Source organism: Orcinus orca, chromosome 4 (assembly GCF_937001465.1).
Source record: "Orcinus orca chromosome 4, mOrcOrc1.1, whole genome shotgun sequence".
Taxonomy (NCBI): domain Eukaryota; kingdom Metazoa; phylum Chordata; class Mammalia; order Artiodactyla; family Delphinidae; genus Orcinus; species Orcinus orca.
In genome coordinates, this window is record NC_064562.1 from 119115639 (window position 1) to 119143606 (window position 27968).

Below are 27968 nucleotides of genomic sequence, written 5' to 3' on the forward strand. Positions count from 1 at the left end.
GTCTCATTTTTAGAAAGAAGTGGCATTTCAACATGACTTGCACATATATGAATTCAACCGTATGTACTTGGCAAAATATTAATGCAAACATGCATGCATGAATGAATAAATAAATTGGATGAATAAAGAGAAAAAATAAACATCAATTTAAAAAAATGGGCAATTCTATTTGCCATTCTATCAACAGATACTCCAGGATGATATGAAAGTGCCTTTCTTCCCAGGGCCTCAGAACAATGAGAACACTTTTAAAAAGAATCACTTGTCATTAATAGAAGGTAGCAAAAGAGTACTAATAGAAGGTAAGAAAAAGTACTCTGAAAAACTCAAATGAAAACAAAAGAAGAACAATAGAAACTAATATTGTAAACTTTCCAGCTAGTAACTGTTGCCTTTTTAAAAAAGTTAAAAACTAGAATCCAACTGATAGTTTCTTGAAGTAATCAGGTGGATTGAAAGCAAATAGGAAAAAAAAGTTAATTTCACCATGAGATTCAATACTATTTAATGCCATGATCTTATACCAACTAAAATCACCTACAGCTATAGCTCTGAAAAGTATCAAACTGTTAAAATAGTTACATAATTATAATGAGAATGCATTAATATCTATTAATGAAATTAATGAAATTTATGAAATCATGCTCAATTACACGTTTTACAGTTCTAGTTACTAATCAATGTTAAGTGCTTACCTGAAGATATTGACTATACACTTCTGCACTTGTATAAAACAATTGCAAAACATTAAAATTTTTTGAATTACTGATTTTTAATGGAAGCTCATCTCTTACTTACTTATATTCAATCAAAGGATAATATCCTTAACTCTCTATGATTCTTTATCCATAAAATGGCAATGATACTAATAGTGCCTCTCTCATAGGGTTACTGACAGGATTAAATAAAATACTATATTTAGAACAATTAGAACAATGCCTGGCACACAGTAGGCTCAATATAAACATTTGCGATGATGATGATGACAGTATACTACAAATGCCAAAATGATGACACAACAAAATAAACCTGATTTTTACCGATGAGTACGGCAAGTCCATTTCCATACTTTCTGACTTCTGAGAGTCTATGTATTTCTGTAGCTTCTTAATCTGGTCTTCCTTTTCTCTAAGCAGCTCTACTTTTGAACTTAGTACATCCTAAAACAATTAAAGGAGAATGAAATAATTTAATTGGGTTTTAATTCTAAGGAATTAAAAAGAAATTATATTTAATAGTTTAAATTGGTAGATAGTAAAATTCAAAACGTTGATATTTAAAGAATATAATTCCTTCTATTTTCTGAAATCATGCTCAATTACATATGATATATGTTTTATAGTTTTTGTTCCTTATCAGTAGAAATACCAACATAGATGCTCACCTCAAGATCTTGATTATACACTTCTGCATGCTTAACTAAATTCTTTAAGTTGGAAATTTCATGAATTAGTTGCATCTGTAAGAGCATGTGAACAGGCAACAGAGCAAACCAATAGTTAATAAAGCAAAAAAAAAAAAAAAAAAAGATAGCATTCATTCACCGCTTTAGAATCACCCAACACAATAAGAAAGACTGGGAGATCAGTCTAGTTCAACTACCAGAGATCAACCGTTCAAGCTACTGCAATGAAGCACCTCATTATTTAAAAATAAATAAATAACTAAAACCCAAACTCAACCAACCAAACAAAAAAAATCCCCAAACCCCACAAAACAAGCAAATAAGAAAAAAGCCTAAGCATGACCCCAAAACAGTTATGTCATGTTAATAAAGCTACAATAAGGTCAAAAGCAAATTAGTACCCACCACTGTATAAGATAGAGTGGTAATCAAACCTTTATAAAAAACATACTTTAAATAGATTTTTGTTTTGGGTAAGCTAAGTGCAGAAATGTATTTATTCTATAAGATTTTTTTCTCTTCCCATAAATTATCCACCTAGCTTTTATACTGGCATACTTTTTAATGAGTTGTGACTTGGAATTTAGGTTTGGATTATGACAGTTTCATGTGGTACCTTTATAATATTATTATAAGAAAATAATAATATTTTCTTCACCAAAGCTAAAGAGATATGTATGGCATTATCAACTATTACCTTGCTGGTTTATTCTACAGGAAATACTGGAAAGATGATGTTATTGCTTTATATTGTTCAACTGTCTAAAAGTATAAAGAATACTTAAAGATACAAGTACTTCTATTAAAGTTTCCTTTTTATCAAAATATCTGTAGCATTAAATATTTGAGTACCAGAAACTTCTGTGTTCAAAAGAAGTAAACTACAGTTTAACAAAGATAAACATAATTACCCTGAGAATTATTTAATCATTATCAGATGAGTCCTTAAAGAGTAAAAGCAAATTCTAGTCAAATGTAAGGGACTTACAAAAATAGCACCTTGTTTAAATAATATTTTCTGGATGTCTAATTCAGTCCTGACTAGTTTTAGATTTTAGACTAGTGCTGGTTTGACATTCGTATTTTAGGTCGGCATGAGTCAACAGAAATATAATGTGAGCCAAATTTATAATTAAAATTTTTCTAAGAGCCACCTTTAAAAAAAGTAAAAAGAAGCAGGCAGAATTAATTTTAATATAATTTATCTAACCTAATATATGCAAAATATTATTTCTTCATCAGTATTAAAAAATTAATGTAATATTGTATATTCTTTTTTTCATACTTAAGTCACTTGAGACTGGCCCCATTCCAAGTGCTCAATTGCCATATGTGATGAGTGGTTACCATTGTTCAGCAAAGTTTTAGACATCTGTATTGATTATAATTTAAATTGGCTCTATCTTTTACCTTTTCTTCTGTTTCTAACTTTTGTGCAAGAAAACCACATTTGTCAGAAATGAAGAACTAAATAATCAACCTTAATTTTTGAAAACATCTAGAAAGGAAAGTTCCCCCACTTCTCATTTGCAATCACTCTTAATTTTAAGTACTGGTTCACACAAACGGAAAAAGATTAAGTCACTTTTGAAAAGAGCTGAGTACACTCTCCCAATGATGTTTAAGATGCAGAGCATAGAGAAAGTACACGATATGATAGGGTTAATCCACTGTTACAAAGAAAATATTGCATATTTCAACTGTAATTTTCAGCAGGTGAAATGAAATAATTAACTTCTTAAACATCTCCAAGTTGTGAAAATTATAAAATTAAATCAAGTTAAAATAGGTAGAGAGATGAAATTTCTCTTGTTCCCTGATCGTGACAATACTTGACCTTGTTTATTCCTTTCTCTAAAATTACTATTTAAACATCTTATATTACTGTATCTCCACTTGAAAATTATCCACAGCTTTAGTGATTTTTGACAAAACCCTTAGGAAACTAGGGCAATGGCCACATATTCTAAGGCCGTAATTTGACCTTTACTCCGTTTTGGTTAAACTTTTCCCCAAAATGTAGGTTTCAGAACATATTTTGTTGCATACACCTACATTTGTATTTGTAGTTTAACATGAAATGCATATTGTAAAACTGTCTTTGAACAGAGTAAGTTTATATTACTTAAACTTTTAGGTTACCTCACAGAACCTAGAATTTCAATGTGTGTCTAAGTAAAAGTAAAGAGAATAGGATTATTTTCCCCGTTAACTGTAAAAAGAAAAAAAAAATCGAGATGTGAGATTCAAGGCATATATTCTGTGTTATTTTGTAATCTTTTCGTGTGTGAGTCAATTCAGTGAGCTTTGATTTTAATAATTAATTGAATGTATAAGTGATGTAAGAAAAATTAGAGAAATTACTGCTACACATATGCCCAAAGGTAATTTTATACCGTATTTTTTTATAAGATATATACAAAAAAATTAGATGAGATTTTGGAGTTAGAAGGGGACTTGACAAGCTCCCGATCTAACTTCAAGGAGGAAGATACACAAAAACGTAAGCCCTGAGAGACGTGATGACTTGCTCAAAGCCTTGCCAATAATTTGTGACAGGCTCAAATCTGTGGTGAGCTAATAAACAGCAGAACTAGGGCTTCATTCCAGGTAGTTTGCTCCAGAGACCGTGCTCTTAACCACAACACTAGAGCACCCCCTCTCAATAAAACTGTTTATGAAGTCTACTGTTCTTTTCATGAAGTTTTACATTCTGCGAATTCACAAATTTTAAAACAAATTAAATGAAAGTCTGTAGAGAAGTTATAGACTTTTGCCTCTCAGGATATAATACCTATGAAATGTAGGAGTAAATGTAATTTGTAGGTAGAACAGAAATAATAGTTTTGGCACAGAATTTTTTTTTCTTTTTAAAAAAGAAAAGTAGGTGAGAAACTTTGATACTGAGGAAAAGGAACTGTGTCCCTTTGGGCTCTCCATACAGAAATAAGTAGCTGCAAATTAACTCATGTTTTACCTACATCAAAACACCAGCTCTTATTTTTGAGGGGATTCGTGGATCACGTCACAAGTCTGATAACAGCTATGGATTCTTACTCCACAAAACTGAATATGCACTCCAAAATTCTATAGAATAATTTCATAGGGTCTATGAACTCTAGGTTAAAGACTCTCCACACTAAGAAATTGCTTGAATTCTTCTGGACAGTTACCAAGTCCCCAAAGTCTGATGGTTTATGGATTACATTCTCTTAACATGTAGCCTAATACTACACACTTGAAAAATTTAAGTGATCCATTTCATTTCTAAAAATTCCATTAAAATTATTTAGTATTAATTATACTAATTTTCACAGTAAGTTTCTTATATGGAAAAAGAAATGTGCAAAATTAGCTTCCCTAGCTATTCTAATGTTCTAGCTATTTAGGAAAATATTTTCTAAAGAAAACAAAATCCATTAATAGGTAGTATCCATATATAAAACATTCAGCAACATATTAAAATTCATGTCGGTCTCAGTAGGAAATGGCTACGTTCTAGGCAGGACTTCTGATATGTTAATAAATTAAATATTTTAATATACAAATTATAAGGAAATAACTTCTTCAAGACAAATCCATCAATAGGCACATTCACCAAACCTTCCTAAAGATGTTCTTAATTTCTTCTTCTTGTGCATAAGCACAAGTGAAACAAATATGATTCAACTCTTTTAAAATAGAAATAAATTATTTCTCAAATTCTCTAAATTGTGTATACATATGGAAAATGGTTGGATCCCCAATATCTCAACCTTAGAAATACCTTTAAGAGAATGATACCTCATTTAAATGTGTGGTTTTAGTTTAGTTTCATATTTCCACATCTTTTACCTCTTGATCTTTCTCTGCTTTTCTTTCTAGAGCCTCAAATTCATCCAAATCATTCTTTTCTTTTAATTTCAATTCCATTTCTTCATTTTCTCTTCTTAGTTGTTCATAGTCTAACACCAGATTATCATAGTTTGCACGAAGTGAACTCAATTCACTTTCTAAGTTTTCCTATTGCAAACAAACCCAAATTTTCAAGTCAGAGAGAATTCCAATCATATATTGTTTGTTTCCTTAACAAAATTTGGATTAACAAAATAATTAATTTAACCTTGAATCGTTTGGTGGTTTAGGCCATTTTCTTTTTCAATAACTTTTTAATGGTCTAGCTTGATCCAGAGTAAGATAAAGGATCTGCATTTTGGTAAATTAGCTAACTTAGAATAGAAGACGACTATTTTGAAAGGGTTAAAATTAAAAAAAAATAAATCATAAACAAATGCTCTGTTTGTGTCTGACTAGAAAAGCTGAGTCAGAAGTAGGAGGTAGCGCTCATAATGGGATACAGATCCTTAAGCTCCTTAGTAATAAAGCTGATAATTTAACTCTCCACCTGTCTGACTACTATCTTATTTCTCAGGTAGCTCTGAATCTAGGAAATGAAACTGAGGGATTATTTATTGACCTTTAAAACTCTACTGGCCTTAATTAGAAGCAAAACTGTTACTGAAATTAAGTCAGAGTTAGAAATGTGTTACAGCAACAACAATAAACCCCGATAACAAATGAATTTAAAAAAGAGTAAAAGGATAATACTCTGTAAAATACATTTAAGTTACCTGACTTAGTAGCTTTGTTGCTGGATTCCACTCTATCTCAGTTAATGTATCAAGAGTGTTACTGAAAATATCAGACTCTGAACAGACAGCTATAATTAGAGGGAAAAGAAATTTATCCATAAGCTTGTTATTAAGTTTCTTAAAACTCAAAGATAAAAAAAAAAATCTGATCAGAGGTAATAAACTCAAATTAGCTAATACGTGCTCACAGTATGATCATAGCCAAGAATACATTAACAACAAACGTGATCATTTAAATTATTATGTCAATTAAGATCACTGGTTAGAATGAGTGATAACATACAGGGGTCCTTAATACAATATAGGTAAAAAGGACAAATTCTAAATTTGAGATTTGATTATTTTAAGTAGATTTAAAAATGCCCCTAAAAAATATTTATAACTATGTTGGAGACATAATTTTGAAACGGATTCCTGTGTAAACGCCATCCTTTCAAGGTTAGCAGAGTTTAAGGCTGATGTTTGTTATATGGATACTAATTTAACTGGATAATGATTAGAATAAAAACATGTGTTTCAACTATAATGCATTATTCTTAAGAAATCTAGAAATAGAGAACGTCATGAACGTTCACTTTCTTAAAATTACTTATTTTTATCATTATCTCCATTGTAATTACACCTAAAATACATACATTTTATTTAAATGTGTTTATCACATTAATTGAGTTATAAATAAAGTCTCTCTTTATAGGGATGTTTTTATAATTAAAACTAATTGAAAAAGTACTCACATTCATCAATTTCTCCTAAAGTTACAGCAGCCTTATGTGTTTTTGTTGTTACATTCACTGGCATATTGAATTCATTTACATAGTTTGAGTCCTTCATTTTGTTAATTTTGCCAAGGCACCAAGTAACTCTTCGTTTTTTTTTAGCCTGAAGAGAAAGAAATCAAAATTACCTCACACAGATCTGGGCTCAACATCTTAAAACAAGGGAACTAGTTTCCATTTTAAAAAACCATTGGGACTTCCCTGGTGGTCCAGTGGTAAACAATCCACCTTCCAATGCAGGGGACGCAGGTTCTATCACTGGTCGGGAAACTAAGATCCCACATGCCACAGGGCAACTAAGCCTGCGCCACAACTACTGAGCTCCTGCGCCTCAACTAGAGAGCTCCCATGCTGCAAACTACAGAGTCCACGTGTTCTGGAGCCCACACGCCACAACTAGAGAGAGAAAACCTGTGGCCACTAGACAGAAGCACTGCAACAAAGAGCCCAGGCGCGGCAACAAAAGATCCTGCATGCCTCCGTGAAGATCCTGTGTGTCGCAACTAAGACCCGATGCAGCCAAAATAAATAAATAAAAACAAACAAACAAAAAAAACCAAAACAAACAAACAAAAAACCCCATCGACTTGGCATAATGTTTACTAAATCTACTTTAATATCTTACCAGTTTAAGGATAACCTGAGATAAGAAAACATATTCAAACTTTTCAGATCAGTATTTAACCCCATAATAAATTTGATGAAACTACTATTTAAATTGCATATTTTATTAGAAGGTTTACTTATAAGCTTTTCTGGAATGTAACTGAAAGGAATCGGTTGACTCTCAACTCTTCAAGTAACCTGGGGATATACGGAAGGGACAACTGTTGCTGCCCCCTTAGAGCTACCGAAAGCACTTTTGGGTGCCCAGTTCTGTTCCTCTCAGTTATCTGTTCATCTATCATCTTCCCTAGCTCCTTCCTCTTAGCTGTACGAATGCTCAAGCTTATTTATCTGCTGTTGAGTTTTAAAAAAACAATCCCTTGCCTCCTCACTTCTCTCTAGCTACCATTTTCTTTTAGTTTCTACATTGTCTTCTTCCTCATCATCTATCTACTTCTTCCTCATCCCTTCAGGGGCATTTCTGTCTCCTGATTCTTATCCCACCCAGCTAGCTGTCTTCATCTCTCATTCTGCTTTGCTGGTTTCTCTTCCCCTGCCCACTTCCTAAGTGTTTGTGTCTTTCCATATTTCACAGCTAGCATTCTTCTCTTGTGTCTCTACTAGTACAAGCATTATCTCCTCTTATTTGATCCTCTCAACAATCCTCTATTACTACATCCATTTTATAGTTGAGCTGGGTGTCCAGAAAGTTTGGAGAAGCTGAGTAGAGTCATACAGCCAACTGGAAGCTGAGCCCATGCCTGTTAACTTCAGAGCCTATCCACCAACCATTCTACTGCGTTGCCTGTCAACATTATCTGCTGTCCCCAGAATATTCTGCATGCTTTCATGCCTCTACCACATACTACCCTTTTGCTTGAAATAGCCAGCCCTTTCCACAGCCTGCTCTGCAAAAACCTAGCTGTACATACATGTTTGACTCCAAAGACCTTCACCTCAACTCCACGTGCTCCCAAAGCCACTCCTGGACCTTGTCATTATCTCAAACTCATAAACCCAGACATGCTCTTAGTACAGTGGCTATCCTCCACTTTCTTTATCCAGTTAATCCCATTATAGTTACTTAGCTTACAAGGTACCTTACTTTATTCCTGTTTTTCTCTTCCTATCATCTTAGATTCCATAGATCATCACTTCAACCATGTTTTTGGGTCAACAGCCTCAAATTATTTGACCCAATATCTGTTCCCCAAACCTATTCCAACACAGTGTACACACAGATGAATTACACTGTCTTTTAAGACTTTATCAGCCTCCTGAACACTGCCAGGGCATACAGTCAGAAGACTGGCTGCCACCATCACCTGGGTCCTTAATGCTTCCCGGTAAGACTCTTTTCCTCCTTGTTGGCTTTCTTTTCTATTCCCTATAAAGGCTATACTATTTCAAACTCTTAGCATTGTCTATGAACTTGTGTCTCCACCATCTCCTGCTATCAGAGCAGAAAAATTAAACTTCCTACTTCAGAAAGACAATAAAAGCCTAAACTTACAAAAGCATTACCTGAACTGATGCCTATCCTTTCCTCTGTCCTTGTTATCATGAATAGATGTTTCTCCTTCTAAGGCCAGACCCTTCTACTGTATTCAAGATCCCATCCCTTTGGGTCATCTCAACCCACTGCAAGGTGGCTTTCACTACCAGCACATAACTCAAAATTGCTTTTGCAAATGAGCTTCTTATTTCTAAATCCAAAGCATTTTTGTCTATGTGTATCTTACTTAACTTCTCAGCAGAATGTGACAATGCTGACCACTACCACTCTGAAATACTCTGTTCCCTTGGTTACCACATTCAGCTGGTTTCCTTCTAAATTCTGAGCTAAACATGGGTTCCTTCAGGGATTCTTCTTTACTGCCTTTACCTAAAAAGTTGTTGTTTCATGGGGTTTTGTGTCTGACCCTCTGTTTTTTCCATTTTCAACATGCTTCCAGAGCAAGCTCACCCATTCCCAGGACTCTAAGTTGGATCTGCAGTAGTTAATGCCAAATTGATACCTCCATGTCAGACCTTTCACATTTTTGACTGCCTGACATCTTAAAATGGAGATGTCCTGAATGAAACACTGAGCAGCTCCACTGCTCTTCATTCAGTGTTCCTCAACTCAGTGAATATGCTACCAGCTACCCAGAAAGCCTAGTAATGCCAGCAAGTCATTTTGGATACCTCCTTCTCCCTTTCCCTGCCGCTGTGTCTACATAATCACAAAATCCTGTTGAGTCTACCTCCCAAATAGCTCTCCAGTTTATCCAATTTCTTCCACCTCCAGAGCCACAATCATTGCAGAGGCCCAATCTATCTGATGCACATAATAGCCTCACATTCCCAAAATGCAATTCCGATTATGTTCCATACAAGGCTTTTCCTTGTCCTTGGCGTAATGCAACATTCAAGTCCTTCACTGAGGTTTTAAAATGCCCCTGCCGCCAGAAAGTCCAAGAAATATAGTTTTCCCACAATTTTAAGCTTCTGTACATTTAAGTGTCTTCCTGAAACACTATTCCTTACGCCTTCCACTGGGCTATTTCCTACTCATCACTCAGTCAACAAATTGATCTAGAGCATCTTCTAAATACTTAGAATGGTGACCTGAACATAATGTCTATTAATAATTATCTTAATAGTATATATTTATTGAGGATTTGCTGAGCAGAAAGTATAGTGTTAAGCATGTACTGTATGTTACTTCACTTAATTCTCACAACAATCCTATGAGGTGGGGATCAAGCTATATATCAGATAAGGAAACTGCAGCAAAGTGTATTTGAGAAATTGCCCAAGGTCAAGTGTTAGGAACTGAAAGAACAGGGATTCAAACCTAGGTAGTTCAAATCCAGAGGCTGTGCTCTTAAGAAAATATCTGTTGGATAAATAAATCCCTACTCTAGTAAAAATAAAAACCACAAAAACTGGAAGCCAGAATTTTGATCAATATGTTGATCTATATTCTAGATCAATTTCCTGATACTAATATTTCTGTTTCTTTAAACAGAAAATATTCCCACATACTCTAGACATCTGTGGTTTCCAATCCCTAATTAATTTTATTTGAAGTTCTTAAGAAGCATATTGCAAATAGATTCCTTGAATATACTCTAGACTCTAAACCATGAAAGACTCCAAATAGCCAAAACAATCTTGAGAAAGAAGAGCAAAGCTGGAGGCATCATGCTTCCTGATTTCAAACTGTATTACAAAGCTATAGCAATCAAAACAATATGTATGATAGTGCCATAAAAACAGACACATAGACAAATGGAACAGAATAGAGAGCTCAGAATAAACCCTACACATATATGAGCAATTAATTTACAACAAAGGAACCAGGAAGATACAATAGGGAAAGGACAGTCTGTTCAGTAAATGATGTTGGAAAAACTGGACAGCCATATGCAAAAGAACGAAACTGGGCCACTATCTTACACTATACACAAAAACCAACTCAAACTGATTAAAGACTTGAATGTTAACACCTGAAACCATAAAACTCCTAGAAGAAAACATAGGTGGTAAGCTTGAATCCTTGAATTAGGACCTCTACATTAGGGATCAGTATTTTTTAATTAACCTCTTCTCTTAGGTGTTTTGTTGCTATATAGGTAAATAGCAACACAAAAGTTCTGGGTTTCTTGAATACACTGTATCAAAAGATAAGAAATGCATAACTATGTAATAAACACATAGGAATACCCATTCTATTCTCTGTATACCAAGTTTAAGTTGTCATCTTTTAAATTTTACCTTTAATTCCTGTTGTGATGTGAGGGAAGAAGAGGTCACCAGCATCCGTGTTAAGTTTTGAATTTTCTCAATCTGCACTTTTTGAAGTAAATCTTTTTCTTCCAAAAGTTGTGCCATTTGGTCTTTTTCCATTGCCTGGGCTCGAGTCTCTAAAGAAACCTACAGAATGTAATATTGGGTTATGTTAATAACAAATGTAGCTAGATTTTAAAACTTCGAAAGTAGCTTAAAAGAACAGAATAGAAATTTGTATGTGAACTAAGAGAATTTTAATTTTATTGAAATAAAATATACCCTACCTGCAGAACACCAATACACAGTTACCATAATCACTAATTTCTCAAACTAAAAATAAAGTCAAATATACATTTCTTCTCATGTCACTATTCTATATGCCGTTACAATGCTCTTAAAGCAATTCTATTAGTTGCCTAAAAATATATAAATAGTAGGCAGAGAAGTCATAAAAGCAGAGATTTGAATATCTACAGCAAAGGAAGAGATGTTTTCATAAGACTACCATTTGATACTTTAGCTTATTCCTAAAAAGATCACTAAAATGCAAGATTTATATAAAATAGAGGACCATAATAGTTAAAACAAACAATGACAAGTGATTATGCTATCTTATTAGATTGCTATCTCAGGGTTGGAAGAAAAATTCAAGTTAACGTGAAACTAGAGAAAGTAGTTTTAGGTACCTATACATGATCTCTCTTTTTTAACCTAATTCCCTATGTATAATTTGTGACAATTAAAAAAAAAATTATCTCCACTTGGCCCACTTGAAAATATCAAATTTCCTCCTTTGAAAATGAAAAACAAAATCTAAAATAACTTCAAAAAACCAAATCTTTCAGTTTATAGTAAATTAAACTAAAATTTTTATGAGTTGATTTCTTCTTAGTTGAAAGCTGTTTTAAATTTAGGTTGCAAAACTCAGATATTGATGACTTAAGAATCTCTGGGCGATTAGGTAGATCTCAATTCTAAATCTGTCCCTACTCTTTACTGAAATACATGGTTCACACATACCTCCTCTAATTGCTTTTTAAGATCCATTATTTCTTTTCTGTATCTTTTCAGGAGAGCTTCATCATTTGATACCTCGTTAACGTAAGGAGTATTTTTCATATGTTTAGCAGTGCTGGCAAACTGGGAAAAAATACAAGAGTGTTATGTGCTCCACACACAAAAATTAAGTAAATTAATAACATTTGGTCTTCTTGTAATTAAGTTTTGTAAAGAAAAATCAGTACTCTTCCCAGGTAGTTTAATACTTTTGAGTACAGAGTGCATTTTATGTCCCTGTAACAATGCCTGTAATGCTCCAGTCAAAAGCCTCTCTCCTTCCTTTGAATGCTATCCTACTTACTAGCTACTTAAGTATTAATCCAAGGCAATCATGTTGGAAGACAGGTCTTATCTTCCCTATAAGACTATATACATTCTGTGAAGCCAGGGACTCTATTTTCTATCTGTTTTCTCTGACAGTACCTCGACCCAGTGCTCAGTAGCTATTTAAAGCAATATTTCTTAGAGTATGAGTATCAGAAGTTACTTTAAGTGGGTACATGAAGGTATCCATTATATAAAACATTGAATCCTTCATTGAGACAGCTATTCTACTGACAATTCAATTCCCCCCTACTCGCCCCTCTCCTTTTTTAAACATAAAATGCAGGCCTTAGGCTCAGTGCAAAGGCAGGCAACAATTAGCTAGCAGGAATTTAGGAATTATTTTATTATAAGCACATACACATGTTTTTTGGGTCACCTTCTATTTGTTGCAAGTGATAGTAGTTTTTCATTTACGGAACTGATATAACGTTTCCTTTCATAATCAATTAAGTAAAAAAGTGAGTTTGTAAAAGAAAAATATCAAGTCAATTTCAGTAAAATATTGTTGGATGTGGCAAAAATTGTGGAGGTGGGATATGAATAATTGAATTTTGGGAAAATTAAGAAATGCTATTTAGCAGACAACACGTAATTTTATTTTAACAGGTAGTTATGTGAATTAAAAAAACTCTACCTATTTTTAGTAGGTAATTTTTCCTTCTTAAAGATGATATCCCCTCCTATTAAGTTGAGATAAAAATCACACTCACCTGGAGAGTAGTAAGAGTTTCATCAAAAGACACTGGAGTAATTGTGCAGATAATACGTGTTTTCGCATTTCCTCCCAAGGAATTCTGGAGAATTCGTGTTAATTTGCTATCTCGATAATTTATGAAACCACTTAGTGAGAAATGAGTTTGGGAAGAAAAAGAGTAAGAATTTTTATATAACAAAAGTGGTTGGTTCTTAATGTAGAACCTTAAAATAGCTACAGTTAAAAAAATTAATTATTTACAGGTTACATGAGGCAGATCAAAACTACTAACTAAAAAATATTTAAAATATAGAAAGTAAATTTAGTAGGACACAATCATATGTATAAGAAGCCAAGCATGATCACAGAGTCATGAAAGCTTTTGAATATATGAAATAAGAACATTTATTTGAGTGTCACTAAAATATTACAATTCTCGACCTAATGAAAACATAAGCTTAACAGATAGAGTACAGTGGGATAAACATACCCAACTTGTCCATCACTAAGTTTCTTGATCACTTGTCCCAAAATAAATAAGCTTCGATTTATATTACAGCCTTCTTTGAGTCGCAAACCTGCATTTATTAAACAAATATAAAAACTAAAATTGAGCCCTGTACTGGATGATGAACTTATCAGTAAATTATGAGAGAAAGTAGAAATTAAAGGGACAGATGTTGAAGTCCATGCTTTGGACTAGATCTTAGCCCACCTTTAATACCACTGGTGGAGGAGCTCTCTCCCTAACCGTCCCCCAATTAGGTGAATCAGAAAGGTTATCACCTGAGAGAAATGGCAAAATGAAAAAGATGACTAAGAAAAGAATAAGAGGGAGGGAAAGCCCATTGTCTAAAAGAACTCCTCTAATTCCTCCATTCAAATCTATTTTTTCCAAACCTTCAAATATAGGCAACTATAGGCTCAAAACCAAAAAAAGTTCTCATTTTAATATTGTGAGTATGCTCACATGACTCTAACATTAAAAAAAAGTACCTGGAAAAAGCTCTATTCCAGTTTTATGCCCCAACCAGTTCCTGTTCCCTCCACCAGTAAACCATGTTTATTATTTATTCTTCTAGATTTGTAGAAATACAAGTTCATATATATTCATTTCTCCCTTTTCTTTTTCAGACAAATAGTAGCATACTATACACATTATTTTGCACTTTGCTTTTTTCACTTGGCAGTATATTGTGCATCATATCAGTAAACACTGGTCTTTTTCATTCTTTTTCATAGCATAGAATTCCATTGTATGGATGTATCAGAAATTATTTACCTAGAACCCTGTTGAGGGATATGTAGGTTTTCAATCTACCATGTATACAAAAAATACTGCAATAAATAACTCTGAATAGCTGTTATTTCACAGGTGCATTATTCAGCTATTGCTGTAATATTGCTGCTTAACAAGCCACCTTAAAACAACAAGCATTTATTTCCCATTCATGGGTCTGGTTTGGTGGATATAGGCCATGCTCAGCTGGGTGTCTTTATGTCAGGCTGCAGGAAATGAACACAGAGAGAGGCTTGACATCTTTATGATTTTGCACCTTCCCATCTAAGTATGCTTTTCCATTTGTTTAAGTATTTGGTTATGTCCTTCAGGTCTGTTTTGAAGTTTTCTTTATTTTGGCCCTGTGCAATTTTTTTTTTTTTTTGCGGTACGCGGGCCTCTCACTGTTGTGGCCTCTCCCGTTGCGGAGCATAGGCTCCGGACGCGCAGGCTCAGCGGCCATGGCTCACGGGCCCAGCCGCTCCGCGGCATGTAGGATCTTCCCGGACCGGGGCACGAACCCGCGTCCCCTGCATCGGCAGGCGGACTCTCAACCACTGCGCCACCAGGGAAGCCCGGCCCTGTGCAATTTTTGTTGAGTTTCTTCCTAGGTATTACACCTTTTAAGCCATCATTGTAAATTGAGTCTTTTTGCACACTAAATATTCTAACTGGTTATTTGTATTATAGAATTATTAATGTCTGTATATTAATTTTGTGCCCCACTTCCCTTCTGAATTTTCTTACCTGATATGGAAATTTAGATGGTTTTCATGGTACTCTCACGAGCTTTTCAGCTATACAATCCTATCAACTGTACAGTTCTAGTTTTTTAATTGATGCTATAGTAGCCCAAATTAGATAATCAGCCATATACATAAGCTGCTTTTTACATGAAGGACTTTTATCACAAAATTATTATTGTCATTATTAGTTTCTAAAATGCATGGTAGCACTTTTATTCTGTGAAAGAACAGGAAGACACTCAGACCAACATATTTCATAAGTTTTCATTACCTTCAGCACCTGTTTGAGCAGCTCTTTCACTGCCAGCAAGATCAACCAAATTCTGTAAGACAGATGATAATAAACCTTTAGGAAGCATAATGAGATAAAACCCAAACTACTGAAAGAACATTTAAAACACATAGTTTACTTGAACACCCCATCTGTACCCTCATCTTTCACCCCACTGTTCAGGCCTTCCCTTGTCAAACCGATCTGTAACCCTTGTTCCTTCTTTGTTATATACATCCTCCATAATGCCGCCAGAATAGGTTTTCTATTTACTACACAAAGTTCAAAACCTTATCATATGAATGTGATTCTTTGCAATCTGGCACTTGTGTGGCCCCAGCATTATATCTATTCATTACTTACTCCTAACTCTAGCTGAACTACTCACTACACCCTAAACGCCTCATGTACTTCTACACTCCTAAGTGCTACCTTCTGCCATTCTCTTTGTTACTTCTAAAGTTCTAGACCGCCCCTAGTCTTTATTCAGGACCAAAGGCAAATGTTACCTGCTCAATGTAGCTTTGCTGATTTTATCCTTTCTCCTCCCATACCTTGAATGAGTTGTTCTTTTGACTGTACCCAGAGGTCATTATAGATATGACTTATTCTTACAGCACTTATTGTGTGGAGCTAGTCATTTGTCTCTGACTCTACTGTAGCATCTTTAAAAGCACGGACCTCTTTCATTTCACAAATATTGTTGGAAAAAAGTGACTGTCATGCTTCAGGCAGTATGTTAGGTGCTAGGGATATGGCAATGAATTCGACAAGTAAGGTCCCTGTCCTGATAGAGCTTATATTCTATATGGAGTGGTAAGAGGAGAGGAGGAAGTTGGTGAGAAGACAGAAGACGACAGATAGGAAACATAACCTGGTAAATGTAATACAGATAATTTAAAGAGAGTCCTGGAAGAGGAAAGAAGGGACAGAGTAGGTTCTCTGGACTGAGTGGTAGGGGTAGACTTCCCATTAAGCTCAGATCTGGAATGACAGAGGGAGGCAGCCATGTAAAACCAAGGGAAGCACAGTGCAGATTAAAAAAGCAGCCAGTACACTCAGTCACAAAACAGAAGTGGGCTTGGTATGCTCAAAAAATAAAAAGGGCAACGTGGCAGAGTTGGTGAAGTGGCGATGGAACACATAGCGTAAGAGAAGGAGGTAGGAGTCAGATTATGCAGAGCTTTGTAAGTAGGGGTAAGAACGTTGGATTTTCCAAGCGCAATGGGAAGCCAAGAGAGGGCTTTAATCAAAAGAGTGACGTATCTTGATTTAACTTTCTGAAAGATCAACCGTGGCACCCTAGATGGAGAATGAACTGGAGAGGGGCAGAAGTGGCAGCAGTTAGCCCAGTTAGGAGGCTAGTGCAGGAATGTAAGTGAGAGATGATGGTGGCTTGGGCTAGGGACGTTGTAGTGGAGATAGTAAGTAGTGGAGGGATGTCCTCTTTGTTTTTTAATCTGAGAGCCCAGTAAATATTATTAATGCATTAAAAGAAAGTCAGAGATTTAAGTTACCTCTCTCTTTGAGGAGTAGGCAGGTAATTATGTACTCCTGCTTTACAGTCCTGTCTCAGATACTGCTTTCTCTAAAATACTCAAAGAAGTCTAATCATTGTTATATACTATCTAGTACAAGTGACCTAGATACATAATAAAAGGGAAAAGTGGTGATGAAAGCATGAATTAAGGTAAAAAGATGAGGATAAGCATTAGTGTTCAAAGGCACTAAGAAGCTCAGTCTATCTGTAAGAGAGGAGCTTATGTGGACCAGAAGGAAGCAAAGTAAGACTGGTTAAGCCAGATCTTGTCCAAGGAAATGCCACAGCAAAAGTAGTGCTTAGTAACATTAGAAATCTGCATAACAGACCAAAGAAAGGAAGACTAGAGTCCTAGAGGCCAGGCTCAGGAGAATGACAGAGTAATTCAAGAGAGATGAGAACCTAAATGAGTATGACACCCAATGGAATGATGACAGGTAGGATCAGGAAGAAATGGTGATGACTGGAGAAAAAGGAAAGAAAGAAAAAATGAGCCAAAATAGACTTGGGTTTCCAGCCTAGGTGACCAGGATAATGCTAGTATTACTGGAAAAAGGAATATTCATTAGAATAGGAAGAAATTAATTTGGTTTTAGATCCACTGAAGTTTGAGATAACAGTGGGACAATCTTTAGAAAGACAGGAATTAGAACTCAAACTCAATGGTGAAAAACTGAAAGCATTTCCCCTAAGATCAGGAACAAGACAAGGATGAACACTCTCACCACTACTATTCAACATAGTTTTGGAAGTCCTAGCCACGGCAATCAGAGAAGAAAAAGAAATACAAATTGGAAAAGAAGAAGTAAAACGGTCACTGTTTGCAGATGACATGATACTATACACAGAGAATCCTAAAGATGCCATCAGAAAACTACTAGAGCTAATCAATGAATCTGGTAAAGTTTCAGGATACAAAATTAATGCACAGAAATCTCTTGCATTCCTATACACTAATGATGAAAAATCTGAAGGAGAAATTAAGGAAACACTCCCATTTACCACTGCAACAATAAGAATAAAATACCTTGGAATAAACCTACCTAGGGAGACAAAAGACCTGTATGCAGAAAACTGTAAGACACTGATGAAAGAAATTAAAGATGATACAAACAGATGGAGAGATATACCGTGTTCTTGGATTGGAAGAATCAATATTGTGAAAATGACTATACTACCCAAAGCAATCTACAGATTCAATGCAATCCCTATGAAATTACCAATGGCAGTTTTTTTACAGAACTAGAATAAAAAATCTTAAAATTTGTATGGAGACACAAAAGACCCCGAATAGCCAAAGCAGTCTGGAGGGAAAAAAACAGAGCTAGAGGAATCAGACTCCCTGACTTCAGACTATATTACAAAGCTACAGTAATCAAGACAATATGGTACTGGCACAAAAAGAGAAATATAGATCAATGGAACAGGATAGAAAGCCCAGAGATAAACCCATGTACCTATGGTCAATTAATCTATGACAAAGGAGGCAAGGATATACAATGGAGAAAAGAGAGCCTCTTAAATAAGTGGTGCTGGGAAAACTGGACTGCTACATGTAAAAAGAATAAAATTAGAACACTCCCTAACACCATACACAAAAATAAACTCAAAATGGATTAGAGACCTAAATGTAAGACCGTACACTATAAAACTCTTAGAGGAAAACATAGGAAGAACACTCTGACACAAATCACAGCAAGATCTTTTTTGATCCACCTCCTAGAGTAATGGAAATAAAAACAAAAATAAACAAATGGGACTTAATGAAACATAAAAGTTTTTGCACAGCAAAGGAAACTATAAACAAGACGAAAAGATAACCCTCAGAATGGGAGAAAATATTTGCAAACGAATCAACGATCAAAGGATTAATCTCCAAAATATGTAAACAGCTCATGCAGCTCAATATCCAAAAAACAAACAACCCAATCCAAAAATGGGCAGAAGACCTAAATAGACATTTCTCCAAAGAAGACATACAGTTGGCCAAGAAGCACATGAAAAGCTGCTCAACATCACTAATTATTAGAGAAATGCAAATCAAAACTACAATGAGGTATCACTTCACACCAGTTAGAATGGGCATCATCAGAAAATCTACATACAACAAATGCTGGAGAGGGTGTGGAGAAAAGGGAACTCTCTTGCACTGTTGGTGGGAATGTAAATTGATACAGCCACTATGAAGAACAGGATGGAGGTTCCTTAAAAAACTAAAAATAGAATTACCGTATGACCCAGCAATCCCACTACTGGGCATATACCCAGAGAAAACCATAACTCAAAGACACATGCACCCCGATGTTCATTGCAGCACTATTTACAATAGACAGGACATGGAAGAAACCTAAATGCCCATCAACACACGAATGGATAAAGAAGATGTGGTACATATATACAATGGAATATTACTCAGCCATAAAAAGGAATGAAATTGGGTCATTTGTAGAGACATGGATGGATCTAGAGACTGTCATACAGAGTGAAGTTAAGTCAGAAAGAGAAAAACAAATATCATATATTAACGCATATTTGTGGAACCTAGAAAAATGGTACCGATGAACCGGTCTGCAGGGCAGAAATTGAGATACAGATGTAGAGAACAAACGTATGGACACAAAGGGGGTAAAGTGGTGGTGGTGGGATGAATTGGGAGATTGGGATTGACATGTATACACTAATATGTATAAAATGGATAACTAATAAGAAACTGCTGTATAAAAAAATAAATAAAATAGAACTCAGAGACTTTAGAAACAATAAACATTTGACCATCGTCAACACAGAAATGGTAACAAGGGCAAACAAGGGAAGAAAAGCCACAGAACACTCCTGTGCTTTGATTAGGAGCGTAGTAGGAAAGAAGCCACAAAAGGGAATAAAGGAGCAGAGCTAAGAGCACCTGGATGTTATTATTCCAGAAAGGCCAGGAGACACTCATAAAAAGACCACCTCCAAAGAGCCAGAAAAAGACTCTTTGGGGAAGACTTCTTTCCAAGAAGATACTTAGAGTAAGTGGGAAGTCTGGAGTGTTGGACCAGATGGTTTCTATGGTCCCCAGATGATGGAGCATCAAATAATATAATAAAAGACACCAAACAGATCACTGAATATGTCAAGCTAAATTATAATTAAATTTAATTATAATTAAACTTAATTTATAATTAAAGCTAAACTATGAGAGAAAAGTTAAAATTGTAGTGATATATCACAGGCTAGGTTTGGAAAACAAAACAGAAGTTAGGTTTTATGTTTTTTGTTGTTGTTAAAGACTAATCTACTAAAATAAATGATATACTTGTATAGTAAAATAACTCAGGTGAACTAGAATTAGATACTTAAGACTCTGATTTTTCAAAATCTGAAAAACAAACATATTATAGATTTATTACTTTTTCCCCTGAAGTTTTCAAATCAAATCGAGAAATCTTACATCATATCCCACACCAAACTAAAGAATTTAGGCCTTGAAGACAGAATAAAGCAATAATGGTAAGGAATAGAAAGGAAGCACAAAAAAAGAGAAATGATATGGTGCAGCATGGAGGAATGTTTGCATAATGCTTATATTCACTTATCAACAAACAGGTATTGAATATAAACTATGTACAATGTGTTGGAGTTACAAAGATGAAGGAGATATCACTCTTCCTTTCAAGGGATTTATAGTCTAAAACACTGTTTATAATACAAAGCTTATTTTCTTATTGTACTTAACTATGAACTTGAATAATCTGATTTATTTTTTAACTATCTCACCCAGGTTTTTGTTCATCTCATAAGTATCAATACCATTGGCAGAGACCCAAAAAACCCTCAAAACCCCAAACACAAAAAAATCACCAAATTCCAAGATTACTTTAACTCTTAAATGTGCATGGAATCAACCCTTCCTCAATTACTAGTTAGGGAAAGCCTCAACTCCTACAGTTCTTACATCTAAAGTTCAGGAAATGGCAGCTATAAGATCACAGGAAGTAAGATTCTCTGAACTCCTCCCACATTTCCGCTAGTAATCTCATGTTAGTGATGAGACTGAACTACCAATTTATAGATGCTTTTGCCAATTAGTTAACAGTTCTCATGAAACCAAACATACAGCAGCTAAATTAAATTTTGGTTCGGCTCATTTAGTACTTTATCACGGTTCATCAATACTCACCAAATGGGACACCTTGACAGATCCTTCAAAATTAGAAGGTTCACCTTTCTCTCTACTTTCCAAAATCTAGAAAGAAAAGGCAACTTGTAGAAAAATTAGTGTATTTTTAATTGGAAAGACCAAATATAGAGAGAATTACCTACCATCCTAAAAATGGTATGAGAACGACTACTTCTTTGATTCATTTTTGTAATTCCATAATGCCTGTTCTCTGTAAAAGAATCATATTTCAGCTGTGTATATTACAATCCAAAGAAAAACACTAACTTGTATTTAAGTTTAGAAGTGAAAAGTGTGATTTAAAGCCTAAATACATTCAATTAAATAGTTTTTACACGTGTTTTGAAGAAATACAGTATAAAGTCTTACTCTCTCCTTTTGTGATCCACTTCAAAGCCATTTCTGATGTATAAACAACTTCTTCTGTGAGATCAGCCACATACACATTCCTCTGAAACAAGTTTAATTATGGGAAAAGTAGAGAACTTATAAGTCACTTAAAATTTTGCATTTCAAAAAGAAAGTGCAAAGTATTATAGAATTCATTTGTGGAAGTTAAGAGTAGAAAATGGGCACTTTTATTCTGTACAAAAATAACAACTAAATCTATGCTATTTACAATTTATTTCCTGTACCAAAATACACCGAATTCTAACCTGATACTTCCAGCTTGCTCTTTTTAGGCACTTATGCCACAATATTATAGCTGTCAATATTTAAAAACTATACATGTTAATTAAGAGATAATCTCTATAAATGTTTAAGAAAGAAAATAAAAACCAAACGATAGTAACAGGAGACACTTTAAAATATATAGAAATTAAAGGCAAATGTTCAAGAAAAATAATCCCAATGAGTAACTCTTTTTTGAGCCACTCTGTTACTTACATTGAAGTCTTCCCGAATTATTAAAGGCTTCATTTTTTCAGTGTCACAGAGTAAGTCTGTAATGGTTTCATTGTATATCTCCATGTAAGACACACGTAAAAGAAATTCCCTATCAGGAAACTAGAAGAAAAAGATATGTGAAAACATATCAGAAAACATCAGAGATCATCCAATTATGAAAATCTAATAATGAATGCTTATGTGCTAATATTAAAATATTCTTTGAGAAACTATCTTTTAAAACTTTTTATTTATTTATTTTTTGCAGTACGCGGGCCTCTCACTGTTGTGGCCTCTCCCGCTGCGGAGCACAGGCTCCGGACACGCAGGCTCAGCGGCCATGGCTCACGGGCCTAGCCGCTCCGTGGCATGTGGGATCTTCCCGGACCGGGGCACAATCCCGCGTCCCCTGCATCGGCAGGCGGACTCTCAACGACTGCACCACCAGGGAAGCCCTAAAAATATTTATTTATTTTTTAGTTGATGTATAGTTGACCTATTCCACCATGTTAGTTCCTGGTGCACAACATAGTGATTCAATATTTCCATACATGTCAAAATGATCACATGATAAGCCTAGTTACCATCTGTCACCATACAAAGATGTTACAGTATTATTGACAATATTCCCCATGCTGCACATTTCATCCCTGTGACTCATTTTTTTCTAACTGGACATTTGTACCCTTTAATCTCCCTCACCTATTTCTCTCATTCCTCCAACTTCCCTCCCCTCTGACAACCACCTGTTTGTTCTCTGTATCTATGAGTCTGTTTCTGTTTTGTTTGTTCATTTGTTTTGTTTTTTAGATTCCACATATAAGTGAAGTCATGTGGTACTTGTCTTTCAGGAAGTTATCTTTGTAAAACAAACAAAAAACAAAACTTCCCCAGTGCTTCTATATTGATAACAAGCAACAACAACAGTAAAGCATTTTTTCAGAAATAATGAAAAGTATAGTATCATAGAATTATAACAGGAAAATACCCAGTCCAATTCTCTAACCTCAAAATAAAACCTACATATATTCAAGAAATTAAAAATAAAGTAATGATGAAAAAACTAATTTAAAACCAACTCAACTAATTAGCTTGCCTATTCTGACCTTCTGATTCCCTTGTCTTTTATCTAGTCTACTTTTTACTGCTCCTTAATAATCACTGGTAGCTAAACAAAGGCAATGAGGACCTAATCATTGTGATAAGATTTTCCTGTTCCTTAATGCCCACTTTTTGGTGGGAGTACTGTTTCATGATTCAAAGGAAAGAATGAAAGAACTTTAAGCTTTGTAGTTAGTAAGTTTGTGGGAAAAAAATGAATCTATGCTATGCCTTCCTTCTTTCCTCATGGATAATCAAGAGATAACTATAAATATACTTCATCATTACAAGAGAACACTAAGGTTGCTATCCTATTATCACCACTTTTACCTGCATGTACTAGAAATTTAGCTAAATTATTTACCTTCTTAATTTTTTGGAAAATGTCATGAATTGCCCTGGGTATTACTCCCAAATAATCTTGTGACCCCAACATAGTATATGTTTTTCCTGATGCAGTCTGCCCATAGGCAAATATAGTACCTGCAAAAACAAAACACACACATGCAAAGATTAAAAATGAATCTATAGTGTATAAAACTATCAAAAGTTGCTAAACAGACCCCCAAGACTGAAATGTTTTTGCAGTGAATACACACCATTGTAGCCTTGTATGGCAGAATCTATGATTGGTACTGCTATTTCTTCATACACATTTTTAGTAGTTTCATTACTATGAAAGACACGATCTAAAAAACAAAACATAAAAGTTAAGTCAAACAAATTAACTGTTTTCATTCTGAATTAGTAGTTGCCCACAGAAATAAAATTGTCAGGATATGGTATGATAAAAGATTTAAGACACAATATTTCCTTCAACTTATTTGTCCTCTGAAAATACTCTTCTCTTTAGGTAAAATGTGTTGGTCCTCACACAGAAAAAATACAAGTCTGTTACCCTATGTGCTTTCAAGAGGCAGTAGGGCATGGTGGCTGAACATGGGGGTCCAGAATCAGACCGCCTGCAAATCTTGGTTCTGCCATTTACAGTGTTATTTTGGCCAAAGTGGTTGATGTCTCCGTGCCTCAGTTCCCTAATGTGTAAAATGGATATATATTATCTTCCTCATAGAATTATTGTGAACATATGTTAATACTTTGGAAGTATAAACTATTACTATTCTTTGAGAAATGTTAATGTTTTTAACATACCTAGCAAGAAGGTCTAGCTCAAATGAAACCAAAAAACGCAGATATTTGGAAGAAAAGTACTGACCAAAGCTGAAGTTCTGCTAAAGGCTGGGTTTAGAGTAGCATTTGCACTGATAAATTCACAAGTCCAGGATGTGGTTCTCTGCTTTTGTTAGCACATTAAAAATAGACCACTCTTTTAGCAGTGCCCTCACATTAAAAAGCTCACAAGAAATGGATTTGTAAATCAGGAGGGTAATGTACTGACCTACAATGAGAAATTCAGTGATCACACTGCTTGCACCATGACCACACATCTGCCCTATGGGCAGAACAATATGGAAAACCAAAGTGCCCTCTGTAGGCTGCTTAAGGGTCATGATTTTAGAGCAAGGAGAAATGGCAGGGTGATTCAAACTTTAATGTTATCTGTTTCAGACAGCTGGATGAGTCCAAAACCTGCATGGGCGTATATGGCTACTGAGAATCTGTGGTACTTAGGTTTTATAATCTCTGGCACATATTACCTTTTAAAAATTATGTTAATACCACCAAACATTCCTTTACCAGGAATCATTTTCTCTTCTGCGTATCTTTGTGGCTTTCTAGTTAAACACTAATTGGACAACTTAATCACTTACTCCTGAGGTTGGTGACAGGCCGTCACTGTTGCTCTATGGTGCCTAAGTGGCAGCATGGTAGCGTGGCTGGAACACAGATCTGGAGCCTGACTCTTTCATTTGCTGGCTGTGTGACTCCAGGCCTCTCTGATTCCTCATTAAAATGGGAAGGTACCAAATTATATAAGCTTATTAGGAGGATTAAATGAGTTAATATATATGAAGTGCTTAGAACAGTGCCTGGCACATTGTCAGCACTATATACATGCTAAATTAATACACAAATCAACCTAGTTAACTGTTAGGTCCTCCAAGTCCCTTTGTCCTAGCTAACTCTCACTCATCCTGCAGGTCCCAGTGTAAGTGGTACCATTTCAGACACCTAGATTAGTTAGATCCCTGCTATAAACTCCCACAAAGCTTATGTCATCATAAGTGTAAAAACTTGTTTAAAGCCTTTCTTTCCACCAAATAAGATCCACAAAAGCAGAGATAGGTTCCCACTGTATTCTACCAGACAAAGAAGGAATATCTTCACTATTTATTCTTTAAAAAGTTTTGAAAAACAACTGGAAAAAAAAAAAAGAAAATAAACAACAAAAAAAGAAACAACAACAACAAAGAAACCAAACTGGAAGATCTTAAAGATGACTTGACATTAAATAGCATATTTTGGGCTTACAGGGTTTTACGCCACAAGTACGTTGACGAATAAGAGGAAAAATGTTAATTTCAGTTAAAAGGCACTATGACTATAACTGTGTTTAATTTTTTATTTACTTATTATTATTTTTTATTATTGCTATGTTTTAAGTGTCAGTTTATTATCTTACTTAGCATACATGAATGAACAATTTTTCAAAGTTTCCACTGAAGCAGTTTACTGAAGGCTTAGTTTGATCTTTAGTGACAAATCCAGTGTTATTCATAAGGCTTTTGTACTCATAACAGAAAAATGATACCAGGTTAACTTTTGATGCTGTTATAAACTTACCAAAATTGAAGGATTTACTCCCATCAACTTGATAAATTGTATTATTGTCAGTTTTCCAGTAAACTTGAGTATCTTTTCCAAGCGCCTCTTCTCTAAAAGAATAAAAAAACTGCATTTTAGAATAACTGGTCACAGAAGTTGTGTTACATGAAAGATAACTGAAAAGACCTCATCTTCTGATGAATATTTTAAAAGATGGTAATGACGTATACCATAAATAGGATAAATGTGGAAAATCCACCTTTGAGGGGTCAAAGGTGGATTTTAAATGGGGCTTTGTGACCTCCTGCACTTTCATGGGAGTTTCTTTGTGAAGCTCTTCACTTCCACCTTCCAACGCAGTACTGGCAGCTGAAAAGATACGTTGAAAATGCAACTCTGGTTATGTCCCTCCTGCTTAAAGCCTTTAAAAACCATCTGAAATCCTTAATTTGGCACATGACACCTGGATCATTGTAATTTCTCTCTTCGAGCCATATCTTCCTCTAAATTCCTATATACACCCTAACTCCATACAAATCAACTGCCTGAAGGTCACTCCAAAATAAGATTCGACCCCTCTCTGCCTGGAATACCCTGACTTATGTTTCCATTAACTAACTTAACTGTTCTTTCATTCATGAAAAGTATCAGGAGTTTCCTACACAGCCCTGTCCCTCCCCTAAACTGTCTCACTTAAGGACTAAAGACTCCTCTAGCAAACATTCTCCACCTGTCTATCATAACACCTGTCATGATGTATTATAATGCTTTATGTAGATTTCTTCTAATGCATTAATGAGCTTCTTAAAAATAGGAAATTCCTCATTTTGATATTTTAATTTATTAAACACCCAGTAATGGTTAACAAATGTTTCTCAAACAAAATGTGTCAGCATTCTGGGGCAAAGGCCCGAGACAGGCAAAGCAAACAGACTTCATTTTCATTTCTGCCCCTTCCTGTTTTTTCTCTATAGCATTTATTACTCCAGTATCATCACTTAATATTCTATATTTTTCACTTTATTTTCTGTCTACCCCTTTAGAACGTAAGATCCACTGGGCAACGATGGTAGTGTGTGTTTAGTACAGTACACTGAACTAAAAAAAAAATCAATTTTGATGAATATCGGTCATTCAACCTGAACGTGGAGTTCACTCACTGAAGTGTTGAGGGTCTACCGAATACAATGGAAGAAGACTGACTAGTTCTTGCGCTCAAGGAGTATACAGTAAAGGGGGACAGAGCGTCAGTTAAATGTAAAATGACTAGCTGTGAAGAGTGCCAGTAAGGATTTTTCCTATGCGACTTTCCTGGGGGAGGGATGGGGAGCGCAGATGGGGGGACGGCAGAGCAGCGCAGGGAGTAGGGTTTTTAATGTCGGCGAGCCGGAGTTATAGACTTAAGAGAATCCCACAGCTGGAAAGTATCCTCTAGATCCTCCGATCCTGGCCCGTCACTTTACACATAAGAAACCAAGGCACAAAGCGGGTCAATGGCCGAGTTTCTAGGCAGCGGAGCAGGAAGGAGCAGCGAGGACTCACTCCTGCGGCTCGGGCCCGGGCCGGAGGCCGCAACGGGAACCTGGGCAAGGTCTGGCCCACCTACCTGCTGTTGAGCGGCCGAACCCGAACGCAGACGGCGACGGCGACGGCTCCTTCATCGGCCATCCTGCCGGGCTGGATCCCAGGAAACTGTACAAAAACCTCCGCGCCCGGCGCTTCTGAGCGTAAGATCCACCCCGCCTTTAAATTTAAAATTTCCCAAACGCCGCGTCTGATTGAGCCGCGGCCTCGTGACGTCATAGGCCGTTCCATTTGCGTCGCGGCGCGGGGGACGCCGGGCCGGCGGCGTGTCCACGGATAAGGGTTGGGGGAGCAGTTATAAGGGTCTGGAGGAAAAGGAAGCTTGGGGCTCGCAGAGAGTGGGTCCGGATAGCCTGTGGCCAGAGGCTCTCAAGGTAATAGCAGAGATAACTATT

The 27968-nt window shown here is 35.5% G+C and overlaps 1 protein-coding gene across 1 annotated transcript in view; it reads right to left on the minus strand.

Moving 5' to 3' along the window:
* The window catches only part of CENPE (centromere protein E), a 74079-nt gene extending 46373 nt beyond the window's left edge, over positions 1-27706 (minus strand). The window contains exons 1-18 of the mRNA XM_033427836.2: positions 27596-27706; positions 26008-26099; positions 23862-23951; positions 23627-23745; positions 22162-22281; positions 21643-21724; positions 21417-21484; positions 21274-21339; positions 15572-15623; positions 13766-13853; positions 13292-13421; positions 12216-12335; positions 11181-11339; positions 6771-6915; positions 6016-6104; positions 5240-5407; positions 1385-1459; positions 1041-1160 (exon numbers count right to left, since the gene is read on the minus strand). Coding sequence (XP_033283727.2) covers positions 1041-1160; positions 1385-1459; positions 5240-5407; positions 6016-6104; positions 6771-6915; positions 11181-11339; positions 12216-12335; positions 13292-13421; positions 13766-13853; positions 15572-15623; positions 21274-21339; positions 21417-21484; positions 21643-21724; positions 22162-22281; positions 23627-23745; positions 23862-23951; positions 26008-26099; positions 27596-27657 — 1845 coding nt within the window. The 5' untranslated portion in view covers positions 27658-27706. The remainder of the gene's footprint in view (positions 1-1040; positions 1161-1384; positions 1460-5239; positions 5408-6015; positions 6105-6770; positions 6916-11180; positions 11340-12215; positions 12336-13291; positions 13422-13765; positions 13854-15571; positions 15624-21273; positions 21340-21416; positions 21485-21642; positions 21725-22161; positions 22282-23626; positions 23746-23861; positions 23952-26007; positions 26100-27595) is intronic.
* Positions 27707-27968: the final 262 nt, after the last annotated feature.